Raw genomic sequence first — 18,817 nt, forward strand, 5'->3', positions numbered from 1 at the left:
GACGGCCTGCGGCACCATCGCAATTCTTGACAAATTTTGTACTGGGAAGCAGTCCGTCGGGATGCGTAAGGAACGCACTCTAGTATTTTGTAATACTGCTAAAATGATTAAGCTTGGATTTATAGAGTATATCTTGTCCTTGTCCCAATATAGAATCTTTACGAAACCACACAAGTATACCGATTTAGACTAATCATGGCTGTTGGTAAGAATAAGAGATTATCCAAGGGTAAGAAGGGTTTAAAGAAGAAGGTTGTTGACCCATTCACCAGAAAGGAATGGTTTGATATCAAGGCCCCATCCACTTTTGAAAACAGAAATGTTGGTAAGACCTTAGTCAACAAGTCCACCGGTTTAAAGAACGCCGCTGATGCCTTAAAGGGCAGAGTTGTCGAAGTTTGTTTAGCCGACTTACAAGGTTCTGAAGATCACTCCTTCAGAAAGGTTAAATTAAGAGTTGATGAAGTTCAAGGTAAGAACTTATTAACCAACTTCCACGGTATGGACTTCACCACTGACAAGTTAAGATCTATGGTCAGAAAGTGGCAAACTTTAATTGAAGCCAATGTCACCGTCAAGACTTCTGATGACTACGTCTTAAGAGTCTTCGCCATTGCCTTCACCAGAAAGCAAGCTAACCAAGTTAAGAGAACTGCTTACGCTCAATCTTCTCACATCAGAGCTATCAGAAAGGTTATTTCTGAAATCTTAACTAGAGAAGTTCAAAACTCCACTTTAGCTCAATTGACTTCCAAATTAATTCCAGAAGTTATTAACAAGGAAATTGAAAACGCTACCAAGGACATCTTCCCATTACAAAACGTTCACATCAGAAAGGTTAAGTTATTAAAACAACCAAAATTCGATTTAGGTTCCTTATTAGCTTTACACGGTGAAGGTTCTGGTGAAGAAAAGGGTAAGAAGGTTGCTGGTTTCAAAGATGAAGTTTTAGAAACTGTGTAAATCAAATAAATAAAATAATATATACTCATTATTTTTTACATGTACAAGTTTTAACCAATAAATATATTAAATTAACTTTTATAGATGGCTGAAGTCACGTTTAGAATTGTGGTGTATATTTATCTACAATGAAGGGTACTAAAAATAGTGATTATAAAGAATAAATATACATGTTTAATAAATAAAAGGTTCATGTGTCGACGTTATCTATGTCAATATTACTTTCCATGTCTGGGAGCGGTTTGTCTTCGTCCTCAACAGCTCCTTGAACATCATCATCATCCTCCTCGTCAACGATCATTTCATCATCTTGCTCATCGCCCATCTGTTCTTCGCTTTCCTGAAGTTCCTCAAAATCCTCATCACTATCATTTGTTTCCACTTTTGAAAATTCCGATTCTTCATCAATATTATCATCATAAGAACCTTCACTATTTTCTTGCTCAAAGTCATTTTGCCTCTTATACTTTGCTTTTGTTTCTTCTTCCTCATCTTCTTCGTAATCATCCATATAATCCTCCGCCAATTCAGGTTCTTCTTCTTGCGATCTTTCATCATTTCTTCTGCTCATTTCCTCTTGTAAAATGGAGGTAATCTTACTGAATACATTAGCGTCTTTCAACCATTTCCCCTTATAGGACACTAACTCCTTTGATAACTTCTCAATATCAGATTTCATCGAATCATTGATGTGTTTAACTTCTCTAGGCCCCTTCGAAAAATCATCGTACACGCGATATTTCTTCTCACTACTTGTTGATCTACTATTATCAGTTTTCAAATAGTTACTCTCGATCAACTTATTTGTTAGGCTAACACCAAGCTCTTTATCCCATTCTTCACGTGAAATTGATATAGATGTCTTGCCTCGTGATAGAGCTTCCATTTCCTTATTCAATAGATGGACACTGTCATACATCCTTTGTAGTCTGTAGATATGATCGCCTAATCTAGATTGTATCTTCTTCAATTGAGGTAAAGCTTCCTTAGCTTGTGCATCTACAGAATCCCTCATTTGTTCATACGATTGTTGCCAATGCTCTGAAGCTATCTTTTTAGTCTCTATCGATGACTGAATTTCCAGTAGTCGGACTTGAGCAGTTTCCTTAAGAGCCTTGATCTTCTCTCCACTTAACACAGATTCTTCTTCTGCACTTGGTTCAGGAAGTTGGCCTCTCAATATCTGGTCAGAAAGTTTCGTCACTCTGCCTATAACGTCAACGTACTTGTTAAAGGCACCATCTTGCTCACTGTAATGCACTTTTTTCTTTACCTGGTTCACTTGGACATTTGTAAGAGGCATATTTAGTGATCTTAAACAATGATCTTCCACTGAATCAGCTGCTCCTTCACAATAAATTTTCTTAGAGCTGTGATACTCAAAGTACTGAAAAAATTATACAAGCTTTAGTTATTTTTTCGCTTAACAAAGAAAAAGACAGTATAGGAATATGGTGTTTTGTCATTTTAATGCAAATTATATATATATATAAGACTTGTCATCTCAGTATGTAGTTTATAATGATTGTTCCTGAGTAAAGGGTGTATCTTCTGGGTTTGTTGGGGAATCTTTGCGTTTCAACAGCATGTTTTTTATGTCGAGAAGTGGCAGCTGTCTATTAGTTCTATTCCCACTAATGATTCTATCAGCTCTTGTCGTCTTCGGTGCAAACCGCGATTCGGATATAGGTTTGACAGTGGTTTCTGCACATTTAATATCAGCTTGTTTCAAAGCATGTTCTGCAGAGACTAGTGTCATGTAAAAATCTATCACCTTCTGGTGCGCGCCGATTCTATTTTTGTCAAAGTTTAAAACTTGTAGTCCCTCTCTTGAAACTGCTCTTGAGAGAGCCACATATGCTTGACCTTTTTCAAAGATTCTCCTGAGATCAACTTTTACTTTCGGTAAAGTTTGGCCTTGTGATTTGTGAATCGATAATGACCATGCTAACATGAGAGGGAGCTGGATTCTAGAGACAATAGGTTTTTCATGTTCGTCTTCTATAGCCCAATCTTCGGGCTCTACCAGGACTGTTCTAGTGGCCAAGTCTGAAGTTTTGAAACGAACTAAAGGCAGTCTTCTTCCAGATGAATTATTATGTAATTGTCTCAACAGAGCTTTCTTTCTGGCCAAATTTTGTTTCACCTCGGGGTCACTACCTAGTTCCTTATCCAAGAATTCAAAGATACTGGATCCTAGGGGTTCCATAGAATTCTCTGGCTCAGTTTGACAAAATTTATCTTTAACCAATTTTTGTCTCTTTTGATTTGCTTCTTCTTCATCTGTCATCATCTCTTTGAGTTCATGCAAATAGGAGGGGTTATGAACCATTCTCTCTAGGTCCTTTACGGGATGTCTCGGATTGGATATTAAGTTGTTATAAAACATATAAGTGTCTGCATCGATAAAATCAATAACTTTCCCCAAGGAACCGTTCACTAATTTGGCATCTATATTCTTGATCATCATCACTTGAGCACCAACTTTTAAATGAAGCTGCTTGGGTGCTAAAAAATTCTGAAGCAATTTTTCCTTGAGTTCTTGGTCTTCTAAAGAACCACCATCGATAGCATTGAAAGTATGAACCTTACCAGGGAGACGAGTTAAGCGAGCGCTATTGGCTCTATCAACCTCATTTCTAGTACTGTACAGTTCGGCGGGGATAATTTCATCGTTTGGTAATGGTCGACTAAGCTTCTTAAATTCTCTTTCCGTATCCTCATCGATCTGTCCGAGCCTCATTTTATTGAGCATCTCAATAAATTTGGTATCACCTTGTTGTCTGAACACTCTTTGTAACATGATAGTTAATTGAATACCTGTTTTCCATGCCTTTGATTCGAAGGCAAATTTTGTTGGGTTTTCTGGATCTTTGGATACAGGTGGTAATTGGAAGAAATCTCCACAAAGAATTAATTGAATACCGCCAAATGGGGAGTGATTTTTCCTTATCCTCTGGGCAATGTAGTCTAGTTTGTCGAGCAATTCTGCATCAATCATGGAAATTTCATCTACAACCAAAGCGCTAATATTTTCCCAACGTTTAAGATGTTTTCTCGATCTTCGAACTTTCTTATATAATCTATCTGCGTCACCTTTAGCTAATCCAACGCCTGAAAAAGAATGGATTGTAAACCCACCAATGTTACATGCTGCCAGACCGGTAGAAGCTGTAACTGCTACTTCTTCAGCACCATATTTACTTTTAAGGCGTTTAATCATCTCTTTCAGCAAAACAGATTTACCTGTACCTGCACTACCTGTATAAAAAATATTGTACCCTTTTTCAGCCAAATCAATTATATGCTCTTGCTCCCTACTAAGACGGATGGGAATCTTGACTTTGACATTTGGCGGCAGTTTTGGTCTCTCATCTATATCGTCAGAGTTCGTAAATGTGGGTGCTTGGGTAAGTAAAGTGAATTTATTGCCAAATGTCAATTTTGACTGTTCTTGTAAAATTTCAATACTTCTTTCATCAGAGAGAGCACTGTTGTTAACTTCATTGCTTGAAATGTTGTTATTTAATGGAGATCCCTTGTTGGTAGGAATGCTGATTTTGTCCGGTATTGATCCATAATTAAAACTTGACTGTTCAAAATGTGGTCTACTCTCTCTTAAGGATGCTTCCAGCATATCTTCTACTTTTACGTCATTGGAAAAAGTTGGAGCATTCTCTACAACAACGTTAAGTGACGTCGTAGAACTATCTGAATCTAAAAGCTCTATGACACTATCCGAAATCTTTTCACCAGTCCAACCTGGTTTCTTTCCCTCCGGTTGTGGAATGACGAAACTGGACGGCACCACTTGTCTGACACGATTTGCAAGAGGGCTATGGACATTTGGTTGGATATTACCATCCCAGTCATCGGAATCGGAAAGCATATCAGCTAACTCACTGAGCTCATGAGACGTTAGTTTTGGTTTCTTGTTTGCATTTATTGGAGTACTTTCCAAAGACGATGCAGCTCTAATATGGGTCATTTGAGGTATTAGTTGGAGCGCAAATGATCTAGGAAAAGGATAAGGAAACTTCGTGCGAATAAGCGGTCTTCTGATTAGTTGCCTTGTCCAATAGAGCATATACGCATTTGATCAAATACAAAAAAATAATAAAAATTCAACAGCTAACAGAAGGTAAACTGCAATATGCTATCAATAAGTCTGAGAACCTTTCAAATACTGCTACCTTGAGGATATTACCGCAACATTAACTTGTGAAGATGGTCTTAGCAATTCTTATCGAAACTCATATTATAACACTTCACGCGTCTTGATTCGTTCACGCGATTGAGATTTTCAAGTCAGATTTATGAAAAGTTCGATGCGATGAGCATCCCATTTAACAATTGATAGTGCTAAGACAAGCTATGCTCCAGTTCGGTAAATTGCGGGTGAAAAGGGAGCACTTGAATCTCCAGAATGTTCTGCATGCTGGACAGAGTTTCAGGTGGATTTTCCATGCGGATAAGGATTACTATGCTACCAGTATGAAGGTCGGAAGTTACTCTGAATATTGCATTGTTCTTTTGAAACAGCAAGACGAAAACACCATAGAGTACGCATCTGTTGGAAACGTATGTGAGATGAACGTGTTGGGTAAGCACTTAGAAGACTATTTTAGGCTTGAAGTGGATTTAGCAGAGGTGCATGCCAATGAATGGATTCCCAGTGATAGTAAGTTTAAAGGTTTGCCTTCACAAGGTATAAGAATTCTGGGTCAAGAACCTTGGGAAACTTTGATTTCGTTCATTTGCTCTAGCAATAATAATATCTCAAGAATTACAAAAATGTGTCATAATTTATGTTCATATTATGGGAACAAACTTGACGAATTTGATTCACTGCAATTCTACTCTTTCCCAACAAGTGAGGACCTTGTCAAAAGGGCCACTGAAGCGGAATTAAGAGAGCTGGGGTTTGGATACAGGGCCAAGTATATCCTTGAAACTGCAAAGAAAATTGTATTAGCAAAGAAGGCCGAAGGATTTTCGACTGATCAAGAGTATTTCAAGAACTTGATGGAAACAAAATCAATCGGAGAAGTAAAAGAGACTCTAATGTCTTTCAGTGGTGTGGGACCTAAAGTAGCAGACTGTGTCTGTCTGATGGGGCTGCGTATGGATCATGTTGTTCCCGTAGACGTCCACGTTGGAAGAATTGCTAAAAGGGACTACCAAATAAGTGCCAGTAAGATGGAGATCTCCAAGCTTAGAGAAACGTATAGTCAACTTCCCATTACTAAAAAAAAGATTAATCTTGAACTGGATTATATAGGTCTGCAGCTTACAAAAAAATGGGGAAGATATGCTGGTTGGGCGCAGGGTTTGCTCTTCTTCAAGGAAATTGGCGGCGCAAGTGGTGTTACCACGAATGAGAACATTAAGAGGCGTAGATCAGGGGTGGAAGAAGTAGATACAGAAAACAAGAGACTCTCTAGAGTGAAGACTGAAACTGTAACGTCGGAAATAAAAAAGCTTTAAAACGATACGCAGTGTCAAAATAAACCGCTATATATTCATAAGATGCATTAATTTTAGATATATATATATATATATTTATATTAATCTCAGTGCAGTATGCCATATTAAATACTGTTTCTTCTTTGTAACAGTAATTCGGAAGCCCTTGGTTCCATTAAACTGTTTTTGGAACCTGGTATGTAGGGCATTTTGCCGCTTTGAATCAACTCTTGAAAGAAAGCTCTTCCATAAGCGGCGCCTACTTTATAGATCTCTTCAAATTTGGCAAAGTCTAACGTATTGTAACCTTCTATAGGTGGTCTAGCATATATGACTCCTTTGGTTTGTTTTGCTTTTTCTAACGCATTAACTGAGGAGACGTAACCCAGTCTCATTTGGATTTCGGCCATATTTGGGATATTTGGATGCGAAGAGAAGGGATTCCACCTATTGAAAACAATCCAGAATCCATTCAACGAGTCACCATACTTCATTGGAGTTCTATCATCTACAGAACCAACGTCTACGGCAAATATCGTGTCGCAGCCTCTTGCTTTCATTTCTAGCACTGGCAAGTTATCAACATAGCCACCATCTAAAAGCATTGATCCATTCTCTTCTAGAGGAGGAAGTAAACCAGCTAGACTCATGGAGGCCCTAATATATCTCCATGCATATCCAAATGAATGTATTTCTTGTACCGATTCTGTAATATTAGTCGAATTACAATAATATTGGAGCCAAAAATCTTCGATTCTAGTATCTCCAAATGTTTTCCAAATACCACGGTTAAACTCATGTCCAGTAGTATAAGAAGTGACTGGCCAAGTTAAGTCTGAAATCATTCTCCAAATTGAAGATATTCTACCGGCAAACTTTTTGATACGGCCATAAATTGGAACTACATCATAATCTTTCGCATATAAGCCACCAATAAAAGATCCGATTGAGGTACCGCCAATAATATCGACTGGAATTCCTAATTCATCTAGTGCCTGTAAAACACCCAAATGGCTGATGCCTCTTGCACCACCACCACCTAACACCAATCCAACAGCCTGTCCTGATAAAATTCTTGCAAGTCTCAAAAAATCGCTTTTATGAGAGTGTATAGAACTATAGTATTGTCTCTTTCTTCCCATAAATCTGGAAGAAAAGCTTTCTACTTTCATTTTAATGGAATCAGGTAACAACCTAGAAATATTCAGTTGAGTTTTTTTGCTAAATTCATTTTGAGTAATCTTATCAATCAAGCCAACACCTGTTCCTGTGGCTGGCGTGTCTTCCATTGTATCATCTTCCATGGTATTCACTAAAAATTGCATGTGATGATGTGAATGAACCCATGGTCTATATCTAAGCCATTTCTGAGTTAAGCCAGGTTCAACATATTTTTCTGGATGTAACAAAATCAACTCAGTCCTGGCAGTAGTTTTCGACTCTAATAGCAATTTTTCATATTCTCCGATATCAGTTCGGGACCTTGCGTCAGCTAATAGCAAAATACAGTCGCCTTGATCGATGCACGTCTTAGTCCAAGATGAATTCACAGATGTATCGGCTATATAAACGACAGTTTCATATGACTGCTCTAATTCCGAGAAATATCCACTTTGTTTTAGTTTTGCTAGTTTGTCAAATGCGTGACGACCAAGGTGTAGCAGAGTCGTCTTTTGATTCAGACCTATAGTAGTACGACCAACCTGCTTGAATGCATTCACCAATTTATGGGCAAACGATTCGACCGGAAGTCCTGGTGTGATAGGGATAATAGTTATAGTTCTATATGGTGTGAAACCGAACTGATTGGTTTGACCTACATTGTAGGAATGTGCGTGTGTTGAAGGTATAGTCAAATTAAAATCATATTTGTAACCCCTTTCTGACGTTATTCTATCGGAAGACGAGATTGGATCATACTGACCCATTATTTTCTTTGCCACCAGCCTAGATACTCGGATCATAATAGATGGATGCTCTAAAACCAATGACTCGAATAAACTTCTTGGAATCCGTGCCAATTCAGAATCTCTTACCGCCACAATGGTAGACAGTCTGTTCGAAGCGGTTAAAACCTCAACCTCGCCAAAACTTTCACCTTGAGGTATCTCTGTGAGTACAGTATCCTCATTGCCTTTTGATTCAGAGGTATCATCATCATCATCATATTTCTCCTCGAGTAAGCTGTCGTGGCTTTGGTATTGTCTAAGCCTTCCATTTAGAACCACATATATACCGTTTGCTGGTTCTTCTTGTCTGAACAAAATATCCGAAGCTGATAAGTGTACCCATTCTAATGCGTGGTCCAACTTCATCAATTTAGGAGTCAAAAGACTTGTTAACTTTTCTGCAAGATGCAAGTATATTAGGAAATACTTGTCATATAGTTTGTCAATGACCTCATTTGCTAAAAACCCCACATAAACATCTGTCTTAGCCTCTAGATTTACAAAGGACCTGTAACCTACTAAACAAGAAAGGTAACCAGCGATACCACCAGTCTCGATATAGTAGAGAGTCCGATTTTCTTTCAAATCTGTAGGCTTAGTTGCTGCGAATGATTGTTCTGTAAAATTGCTGGATGTTGTAACTTTGATTTTACCTGAAATAACGTAGAAAAGGCCCTTTCCACTACAATTTTGTTTAACAATGATACTTCCTTGCTTGAAATGCAACAATTCGATATTTTGAGCAAATTCATTTTTGGCGGATTCGAAATCTAAATTTGATGGGACTTCTTCCTTGTATGAATCTTTCTTTTTGGCCTTTTTCACTTTATGGGCAGTAATAGCATAATTACTGGGGAGAATTCTAAGGTTAGGATAGCCAGTATGATATGATGCCACTGAGTTGGTCAGTGATAGTTCAGATGATCGATGAGGAGTTGATGTGAGGCCGTTGCTAAAGTTACTTTTAGAGCGCAGGCTGGACCCAAGGTCACTGGTAACAATATCTTTTTGTATACCTAAATAATTGAACATGGCCTCTGTCAAAGCCATCCTTACTGCCGATTCTTCAGTTTCATCCTGAGTGGATGAAAACGTTGTTGTAGCATTCAAATTACTAGATATGAAGTTATGCTTATTCTTTTTCTTATCTGAGGAAATTGATGGTGAAAGAGGATTCTTGACCACATTAATGTTACTGACATTAGACTCGGGAGATATAATACCAGTAGAACTAGACCCACTTTTAACAGCTCTAGGTTTATTCTGAACATCTTTTTCAAGATTAATCTCTTTTCTGGAAAGAGGAACATTTGACAATAGATCACCTGGGTTGAGGTGGTCTCTTGAATCTAAGACAACATGTCTTGAACTTAAAAAGCTACTGGCTACGTTTTTTCTGCTAGATGAGGAGGTTAGAGGTGGGCGTTCGAGGATTGTTTCATTGGAATTATCAGGTGAGACAAAGCGATGGCGATTATGGCTTTGAATTTTGCCCTGATACGATTCCTTGTTTTTCCTTAGAGGAAGTTCTGTATCATTTTCAATGGAATGTTTAAGTTTTCTGATTGCTGCTTCTTTCAGATAATAAGGTATCTCATAATTTGATGATTTATTTAAAGAGCGCTCAACTGTCATAATTTCATTAGTTAATCCAAGGTATTGATGGGCGGTTTGAAATGTGACATGATAGAGTTTATTTAGGATCATCTGAATGATATGTGATGTAGAACGTGGGTATTTTGAAGTTAATGTTGTAAATGCATGAGGCGGTATAATAGCAATAGTACAGTCAGTAGCAGCCCTTGCCACCACTGTAGGTGGTGTGTATTGCAAGGGTAAAATACCAGCAATTTGCTTATCTAATGGAGAGGATATTGATGCTGGAGTTTCTCTTGGGGTTTGCGTCAATTCATTTTTCATTGCAGACAAGGAATAATTTGTTAGTCCCTGATTAATATCATTTGAATCATACCTATCGCTACCACTTGAATTACTACTTCTCACTGGTGAGGTAAATAGATTCAAGATATTTACGAGAGATGATACAGGGTTTCCCGATTTTACTGTGTTCAACAATTGGAATTTTCCTAGTCCGCCCTTAAGAGTGATGTACTCATTAGAGGAATTGCCCAGGTAGCTATCATTTGAGTCATCAGTGAAATCAGAACTGGCACTTGAACTTATAGATTCAATATCGGATTTATTCAAGGTGCTTGAGATCAATTCACTAGCTAAGTTTTTCGATGAAGAAAAATCAAAATCTACTCCATTATTAAATTTCTCACTTTCATAATCGTCGAAATCATTTTGTTGATCTATTTCATGGAAAATCTGAAGTGTACCCTCGACGACTATAGCAAATCCTAACGAACTATCTAAATCACCCAACAGAAGTATTTCTCCTTCGTCTAATTTTTGTTTCTTCATATTCTTAGTTAAATCATGGAAAACAGGTTTTTCTAAATAACCAAATATCTTGATAGCGCTTAAGAATTCATCTAAATAGGATGAAAGAAAAGTTTCATTTGCAATGTCAATTGCACGTTTTTTCTTCTCTTTCTTGTGACCATCATTTGGATGTTTTGGAGAGACTTTCTTCTTCTTTAATACATTGCTTTTAAAACTTCCATCGAAATCCGGAGTCAATTTCTTATATTGTGATAAAACCCTATTTCTTACTATCCCATAAATAATATAGGTTACTACAGCAATAAGAACAATGAAGGCTGAGAACGATATTGTTAATTGAACTCTATTACCTGATAAAAAGACCCATGTGGGCAATTTCAGGAAAGTTGATACCAAATGAAATGTTACAATGACCAGCAATTTTATGCAGTCAACTAGAAGTTTGACAGAAACGTAAGACAATCTTAAAGAAGCCTTAACTATTGAATCGTTAGATACATCATCTTGAAAGGCAACATGTTTCAAAGTTAGATTCATCATATCCTTGTCCATTGAATAAAGGTCTATGAGTTCCTTAATCAAATATAAGATGTGTCTTTCTTACGAAAGATATGATGTTGCAACAGTTTTCTTTTACAACCAATTTCTAGAAAGTTCTTAGGATCTGATGGCCTATGATGCACAGTTGAAGTCCGGACATATTTTTGATTATGACGAATTTTTGGGACGGAAAACTAGGGCTATTTTGAGCCCTAATTTGGCCATTATAGGGTTGGGTCGGGTGGGTCGACCACAACTCTGTCTGCTTGAGAATATGTCTGGGTTGCAGCCAGCGATTTTCTGGTTGCTATGCTATTTCCACGATTCATTTTCTCCGCTGACAAATCAACGTAGCAAGGACCTGTACAAGACACGGACGCACAGAGACACCCCTTTTGGGAGAAAAATCGTAGGGCGATTCCTTTCCCACGGTTTTTTTTTCTTCTTGTGGCCATTTGACATCTCAAAGACACTCACAAAACAAGCGCAGTGGGGAACCCCTTTTCTCGGTAGTAGGATTACCTGTTTAGGCAAAAAAAATTTCTTGCGTATACTTCTCTTTCGTAATACGAAGATACTCTCTTATTGGTTTCTACTGGTTACAGAAATCTCAGTCCTGGTAGTAGTGGCGACTAGAAGGCAGGCAAAAAAAGAAAAGAATTGATTTCTCGAGGCCGTGATTAATTTAATTGATTTTTCTATTGAAATTCTTGTAGCTACTTTCAATTTCTTTCTGTATCTTGTGTTCTTTTTTTTTCCTTTCTGATGTATATAAAGAGACGCAAGGTTGAAACAGTAGATTGATCCATTCGATAGTCTTTCCCTTTCTATATTGTATTACAAATCAATTGAATTTGCCAATCCCACATACACTCACTCATATATACCGTCAAAAGAAAATAATGTTATCTGCCGAAGAAAAGAGCAAGTTAGCCAACATGGACCTTTATGACATGACCATTGACCAACAAAAGGACTTATACGCTGATGACCACATCTTAGTTCCATACTTCAACAATTTAGCTACTAGAACAAGAAACGCTGTCTCTAACGGTTACTTATTACCAAAGGAGTTGGTTGAAGAAAGAGAAGCTCAAAAGAAGGCTGCTGCCAACAAGGCTTGATTTCCCCATATATAAACGATCTTTATACCATATTTATATTTTTCATCAAAATTTCGTCAAATATATACTTGATTGAATAGGGTTGACTTTTTTTTTCGCCTAAAATTTGTGGCAATGGGAATGTGGAATCTTCTGTCGGACAGAAATCGCAAAATGCCACGGTGTGTGGCATTTTCTTGAATTTTCCGTCGCACACCCCTGGGTGGGAAGCAATTGAAAAGGCCAAGGAGCTGGAACAACGTCCATACAATGTATTTTATCGCTGGATTACCCATATCAGACTTCTTCAACGTGCAATTGATGGGTCTCACACGTAAATCTTCGACAAACCCAAAGAGCATTACACCCCCAGTTAAAGTTTCTTTTCTTACTCCTGACTAATGACCTAACAAGGTATCCCTTGTGGTGTAAAACATATATATATATATATATAGCGCTATGATAGTGAAATCTTTCAGTTAGACTGCTAATATGGGAAAATCGATACGCTTAACAGAAAAATGACAGAAGGTAATAAAGATAAAAGAGCAGTCGGTGGTTTGAACTATGGGTCCGGGCAGACCGATTTCAATAATGAATTAGCTCATATGGGAGATAGAGTGAGAGCTAGAATTAGGGCAGGTTATCAGGCACCGGAGCTTCGTGTGGAGGATAATCCCATGTTACAAGAAAAATTGAAAAGAGAAAAGGAAGATGAGAACAAAGTGTAAGGTGTGTAACCATTTAAGTATCTTTTACGTATTCTATAAATAAAATGACATTGCTAAGTATATCATATGACTGTAGGGACTTGCGTTGGGCGGGAAAGCAATTGATATCAATGGTAAAAGTATTGAGATGTCGCTTGGTGGAATGAGCCAGAACTAATTACACTTCAAGTGCACGTATTGTCGCTTATATGCAGCTTGTACAAGGGATAGCTGTAGAACAATTATGCACATTCATCATACAATGCCTCGAATGCAGCAGCAGCTGGCATGAACCTCCTCCATGAGCAATATGACACTCATTCCCACGTTACTACCAAAAAAAGCAAATTGTTTACTAGTTCGGTATATTATGCGGTGCATGGGTTTTTCCAGAACTCCACACAGAAAAATCCCCCCATTTGCAAAGCCAATGTTCATAACCGTTACCCACGTACAATTAGCATGTAAGATGGTGCTCTATCCACGACACAGTCGTCGTTAAATACTCTTGCACTGGACTTTAAAACTGTAATGAAGTATTATCATGTTTCACGTTTGTTTACATCGGCTGGTCTGAGGTGTACATTAAAACCCATACCCCACATACTATTTTTTGTTTACTATACTTTTTAACAATTTTTTTTCTTCAACAAAGCAATTTTTTACAAAGCCGTTATGTAGTCAATGGGAGAAAATGACAGGGGGGAAAAATATTATATAAAGAGAGTAAAAAATACGTAAATTGATCGCATGTGCCTGGTCTCATCTAAAATTTTTCTTGGTTATAGCCTCTGTACAATAACCTAAACAATACAAAGACATCTTATAAATCATGCCTATCAACCACCAAGAAGAACAAAAAAAAGCTGGATACTTGAAGGAATTAAATGCTACAAGTGACAGAATTAGACAGCATGTCATGCAATCTCCAAATTTAACTAAAGAAGCTGCCGCAAAATTGGACGATTTCAAGTTCGACAGAGTCCCATTACCAGTAATGCAAAATGAACCTCCAATGTTGGAAAAGAATGCTACTACTAGATCTGGTTCCACTTTGGAAATGTGGGAAGAACATGTCGATCAAAGATTAAATGCTGTCGATGCCAAATTAAGAAACTCTGATCTTTCTTCCATGTTTGCATCTGGTAAATTAGAAGAAATGGAATTTTAAATATAAAGCTTCTTGATAGCTTTCAATCAATATCATTGGGAAAACAACAACACATCTTTAACAAACATTTCTAAATATATTCAAGATATCGTAACGATACCGCAAACCTGAGAAAGAAAAGAAAATTAGACGAAAGCAGAAACAAAGAGTCATCTTTATGTAGATCTATAGCATCATTGTAGATATAAATAAAACAACGATTCATCAACACTCTGTATACATGCTCATCGGCATTATATTTCCTATTTAGGTAATTTGATGGACATTGTTTGACGCGGGTTATTACCCGGCTAAAGTATTTTTCCGGGTAATGAAAAGCCCCTTCTTGATTGGGAAATTAATATCCTGATGTAGCCGTATTTGCCTAATATGGAAGTAGCTCACGTTTTTTTCCTGTTTGGGCCAGGTTTTTTTTTCCCTCCATGCGACATATATATAGATTTCTAACAGTAAGAAATTCTATCAATGGTGAAGATGATGATGATTGTTGCTACACATTCAAAGTTGTAGGTAATCTATAGTGGAATCCTGTCTCTGGTACAGTACTAGATACATATTGTTGCAGAAGGCCTTTGTGAGAGAACATTTTCAAATCGTTTCTATTATTTTGCTTTCACTGTAAACTACCCCTAGTGATACTATTAAATCATGTCCTCACATAAGACCGACGCTGAAATCAATACAGAAAAGATAAATGCTGCTATCAAAGTTATTGAACAGAAAACTAGCCAAACTAGTAACGGCACTACCGATCTCACCAAGTATGAATTGGAAAACGGTCAAATGGTATCAACCACCGATAGAGTAATAACAAATGTTCAGCCAGTATCAAGTAAACTTCCTGCTGATGAAGAATTATTCTGCCCAGATACTGGCTTACCCAACCATGAATTCTTAAGGAACCATTTCAAATCTGAAGGTAGAATTACAGAAGCACAGGCTCTTAGGATACTTCAAATGGCCACTGAACTCTTGTCACGGGAGCCAAATCTATTGAATGTACCTGCACCGGTAACTGTCTGCGGTGATATCCACGGTCAATATTATGATCTTTTAAAATTATTTGAAGTTGGAGGCGATCCAAAAACAACACCTTATTTATTTTTAGGTGATTATGTCGATAGAGGTTCCTTTTCATTTGAATGTCTAATTTACTTATATTCTTTAAAATTAAACTTCAATGATCACTTCTGGTTATTGAGAGGTAATCATGAATGTAAACACTTAACGTCCTACTTTACTTTCAAAAATGAATGTTTACATAAATACAATCTACAGATCTACGAAGCATGTTGTCAATCATTCAATGCGTTGCCTTTGGCTGCTTTAATGAATAATCAATATTTCTGTGTCCATGGTGGTATTTCTCCAGATTTGAAAACTTTGAATGATGTCAACAAATTAAATAGATTCAGAGAAATTCCATCAAGAGGTTTGATGTGTGATTTAGTTTGGGCTGATCCCGTGGAGAATTATGATGATGCAACAGATAAAAGTACAGATCTCTTCGTACCAAATCAAGTTAGAGGTTGTTCATTTGCATTCACATATAAAGCGTCATGTCAGTTTTTACAAAAGACTGGTCTCCTTTCTATTATTAGAGCTCATGAAGCACAAGATGCTGGCTATAGAATGTATAAAAATACAAAAACATTGGGCTTTCCGAGTTTATTGACATTGTTCAGTGCTCCAAATTATTTGGATACCTACAAAAATAAAGCAGCAATTTTAAAATATGAAAACAATGTCATGAACATTCGTCAATTCAATATGTCACCCCATCCCTACTGGCTACCAGATTTCATGGATGTTTTCACTTGGTCACTTCCATTTGTTGGTGAAAAAGTTACTGAAATGTTGGTTTCAATCTTGAATATTTGTACAGAAGATGAACTAGAAGAAGAAACTCCAATAATAACGGAAAATGTGGGTAAAACTTCGGAATCACCTTCAAAAAATAAACCTTCTGAAATATCTCAAAGTAGTGGCGTGCCTATACTTGATGATGAACATAGGAGGAAAGCTCTAAGGAATAAAATATTGGCAATTGCTAAAGTTTCAAGAATGTACTCCGTACTAAGAGAAGAAAGAGAAAAGGTGCAATATCTCAAGAGCATGAACGATGGCACTTTGCCACGAGGCGCATTAGCTCACGGTTCGGAAGGCTTAAATGAAACATTATCTACTTTTGAAAGAGCAAGGAAGCAAGATTTATCCAACGAAAAATTACCTCCTTCTTTGGAAGAAATGGAAAGGGAGAAGAAACAGTATTATAATGATATATTTAATAGAGCGAAGGATAAGCTGTAGGTAGGCTTTGTATATATATATATCCTTTTTTTATTATGCTGACAAGACAATAAAGAAACGATAGTAATTACTTTCGAAAATTACAGCATCTATTTTTAAAAATTTATAAATAATACAAAAAACCACATAACATATCTAAAATATATTTATTTAATTGTGTAAACGTTTTTCGTAAGAATGTAAGTTGTGAACACCACCTTCTAATTGAGCAGAAGCAGTTCTGAATTCAAATCTGACTTCACCCTTAGCGGAATCTTCTCTTAAGGAAGTTATGCTCTTAACACCAATATCTTGACAAGAATGTTGTAGACCGCTGTATAGATATGGAATGAATTTGGTGATAGAACCTTTGTCGACGACGGCACCAGAAACACCTTGGGCGACCAAAAGTTTATCAGATTCAGAGAAATAACGAGAAGTAGAAGCGTTACCCTTCTTACCAGTGGATTGCATAGCATCAACGGAACCCATACCACGGTAGACCTTTAATCTCTTTCCATCTCTGAAAAAGAATTCACCTGGAGATTCAGTAGTACCAGCTAAGAGACCACCCATCATAACAGTAGAGGCACCTAAAGCTAAAGCCTTAGTGATGTGACCAATGTTGTGAATACCACCATCAGCCATACATGGAACACCGAATTCCTTAGCGAATTTACAGACGTTGTAAACAGCGGTAGCTTGTGGTCTACCACAGGCCATAACTTCTTGAGTGATACAAATAGAACCAGTACCCATACCAATTCTTAAAGCGTCACAACCGTTAACGATTAAGTTAGCGGCCTGTTCTCTAGTAGCGACGTTACCAGCAATAACTTCTAGGTTTGGGTAAGTTTGTTTAACCCATTTCAACATGTTAATTTGGAAAATGGAGTTACCTTGGGAAGAATCTAGGACGACAACATCAAGACCAGCTTCAACTAATAAAGCTAATCTTTCCCTGTCAGCGTCGATAGTACCAATAGAAGCACCACATAAAAGTTGCTTGGTAGAGGCAGACTTAGAAGCTAATGGGTAGTTTTGATTTTTCATTAAATCAGTTCTTGAAATCATAGAAACTAAGTTGTTCTTGTCATCAACAAGTAACAATTTACCCTTCTTAGTGTCCTTTAAAATCTTGTTACCTTCAGATAAGGTAATACCGTGCTTAGCGGTAATTGGATTAGCAGTCATGACTTCAGTGACTTTGACGGAGTCGTCTTCCAAAAATTGGACATCACGAGAAGTGACTAAACCTAAAAGTTTACCTGGGAATTTGCCACCTTCTAATTGAATAATAAAGTAACGGTTGTTAGTAAAAAGAGGCTTGTCAAACAAAGTCATTTTTATCTTTAGATTAAAGTAAAGAAAAGTATTTCATATCCTTTAAGTAAGCTCAGAAAGAAAAGTTGTCTACACGATCGTTTGATCGAACTCAGTAGAACGAAAGTTATTAAATTAAGTCAATCATCATATTATTGTAACGTAGAGATATGGAAAATATTTTCTATTATAATTCGAAGATAAAAGTTAGTAATAAATAAAAAAATGGACATACCAGTAACTGGGAAACCGGAGAAACCGTGTTGTTCCTTCATAGCTTTAACTTCAGCGACAGTAGTTTCTGGAGAAATGACGACTGGAGAGTTAATGAAACCGTTTTCATAGGTTTTAACTCTCTTAACCATTGCAGCTTGAGCTTCTGGAGTACAGTTATGATGGATGATACCGATACCACCTAATAAAGCCATATGGATAGCCATTTCAGATTCAGTAACAGTGTCCATAGGAGAAGAAACGAATGGAGTGTTTAAAGAGATCTTCTTAGTTAATTTAGTGGTTAAATCAACTTCGGAAGATGGGAAGTTGACGAAACCTGGTAAGACTAAGAAATCGTTGTAAGTCAAACCACCTCTGATGGTGGAATCCATTAATTCAGCGACAGATAAACCATCTTTCTTTTCGAAAGTTTCTAGGTACTCTAAAGCAGTACGGTAATCTCTCTTAGCAGCGGTCATTATTCTATGGGGTTAAAAATTTAATGCTATTGAAAGAATATATGTTTATCTGAGTAGATAGAGCAGAATAAGTAATAGTTGCCATTTTTATGAAAAAAAATTCAAGCCCAAGAATTTGAACAATGACAAGTCCAGATTCAAATTGAATTTTATTAATATTAAAAAACTAGATGATTTCCATCAGATATTTATACATTTT

General features: G+C 37.1%; 10 protein-coding genes across 10 annotated transcripts; 6 read left to right on the plus strand and 4 right to left on the minus strand.

Moving 5' to 3' along the window:
* Nucleotides 1-195: 195 nt before the first annotated feature.
* RPS1B (40S ribosomal protein eS1) lies at nucleotides 196-963 on the plus strand (the record flags this gene model as incomplete). The annotated part of the gene is made up of 1 exon (XM_003958907.1): nucleotides 196-963. One exon carries the CDS (start codon nucleotides 196-198, stop codon nucleotides 961-963), a length of 768 nt encoding a protein of 255 aa, XP_003958956.1.
* Nucleotides 964-1,153: 190 nt separating this feature from the next.
* MFT1 (Mft1p) lies at nucleotides 1,154-2,266 on the minus strand (the record flags this gene model as incomplete). The annotated part of the gene is made up of 1 exon (XM_003958908.1): nucleotides 1,154-2,266. The coding sequence occupies one exon, from the start codon at nucleotides 2,264-2,266 to the stop codon at nucleotides 1,154-1,156; it is 1,113 nt and encodes a 370-aa protein (XP_003958957.1).
* A 213-nt stretch (nucleotides 2,267-2,479) lies between these two features.
* On the minus strand, nucleotides 2,480-4,951 carry PIF1 (DNA helicase PIF1; the record flags this gene model as incomplete). The annotated part of the gene is made up of 1 exon (XM_003958909.1): nucleotides 2,480-4,951. One exon carries the CDS (start codon nucleotides 4,949-4,951, stop codon nucleotides 2,480-2,482), a length of 2,472 nt encoding a protein of 823 aa, XP_003958958.1.
* A 386-nt stretch (nucleotides 4,952-5,337) lies between these two features.
* Nucleotides 5,338-6,450, plus strand: OGG1 (8-oxoguanine glycosylase OGG1; the record flags this gene model as incomplete). The annotated part of the gene is made up of 1 exon (XM_003958910.1): nucleotides 5,338-6,450. The coding sequence occupies one exon, from the start codon at nucleotides 5,338-5,340 to the stop codon at nucleotides 6,448-6,450; it is 1,113 nt and encodes a 370-aa protein (XP_003958959.1).
* A 104-nt stretch (nucleotides 6,451-6,554) lies between these two features.
* NTE1 (lysophospholipase) lies at nucleotides 6,555-11,339 on the minus strand (the record flags this gene model as incomplete). The annotated part of the gene is made up of 1 exon (XM_003958911.1): nucleotides 6,555-11,339. The coding sequence occupies one exon, from the start codon at nucleotides 11,337-11,339 to the stop codon at nucleotides 6,555-6,557; it is 4,785 nt and encodes a 1,594-aa protein (XP_003958960.1).
* Nucleotides 11,340-11,454: 115 nt separating this feature from the next.
* Nucleotides 11,455-11,991, plus strand: KAFR0I00450 (uncharacterized protein; the record flags this gene model as incomplete). Its single annotated transcript, XM_003958912.1, has 1 exon — nucleotides 11,455-11,991. One exon carries the CDS (start codon nucleotides 11,455-11,457, stop codon nucleotides 11,989-11,991), a length of 537 nt encoding a protein of 178 aa, XP_003958961.1.
* Nucleotides 11,992-12,229: 238 nt separating this feature from the next.
* KAFR0I00460 (uncharacterized protein) lies at nucleotides 12,230-12,451 on the plus strand (the record flags this gene model as incomplete). The annotated part of the gene is made up of 1 exon (XM_003958913.1): nucleotides 12,230-12,451. One exon carries the CDS (start codon nucleotides 12,230-12,232, stop codon nucleotides 12,449-12,451), a length of 222 nt encoding a protein of 73 aa, XP_003958962.1.
* A 1,521-nt stretch (nucleotides 12,452-13,972) lies between these two features.
* On the plus strand, nucleotides 13,973-14,311 carry SML1 (ribonucleotide reductase inhibiting protein SML1; the record flags this gene model as incomplete). The annotated part of the gene is made up of 1 exon (XM_003958914.1): nucleotides 13,973-14,311. One exon carries the CDS (start codon nucleotides 13,973-13,975, stop codon nucleotides 14,309-14,311), a length of 339 nt encoding a protein of 112 aa, XP_003958963.1.
* Nucleotides 14,312-14,959: 648 nt separating this feature from the next.
* On the plus strand, nucleotides 14,960-16,621 carry CMP2 (calcineurin catalytic subunit A; the record flags this gene model as incomplete). The annotated part of the gene is made up of 1 exon (XM_003958915.1): nucleotides 14,960-16,621. The coding sequence occupies one exon, from the start codon at nucleotides 14,960-14,962 to the stop codon at nucleotides 16,619-16,621; it is 1,662 nt and encodes a 553-aa protein (XP_003958964.1).
* Nucleotides 16,622-16,771: 150 nt separating this feature from the next.
* Nucleotides 16,772-18,618, minus strand: IMD4 (IMP dehydrogenase IMD4; the record flags this gene model as incomplete). The annotated part of the gene is made up of 2 exons (XM_003958916.1): nucleotides 16,772-17,886; nucleotides 18,159-18,618. 2 exons carry the CDS (start codon nucleotides 18,616-18,618, stop codon nucleotides 16,772-16,774), a joined length of 1,575 nt encoding a protein of 524 aa, XP_003958965.1.
* Between the last annotated feature and the right edge of the window lie 199 nt (nucleotides 18,619-18,817).

Source organism: Kazachstania africana, chromosome 9 (genome assembly GCF_000304475.1).
Source record: "Kazachstania africana CBS 2517 chromosome 9, complete genome".
Taxonomy (NCBI): domain Eukaryota; kingdom Fungi; phylum Ascomycota; class Saccharomycetes; order Saccharomycetales; family Saccharomycetaceae; genus Kazachstania; species Kazachstania africana.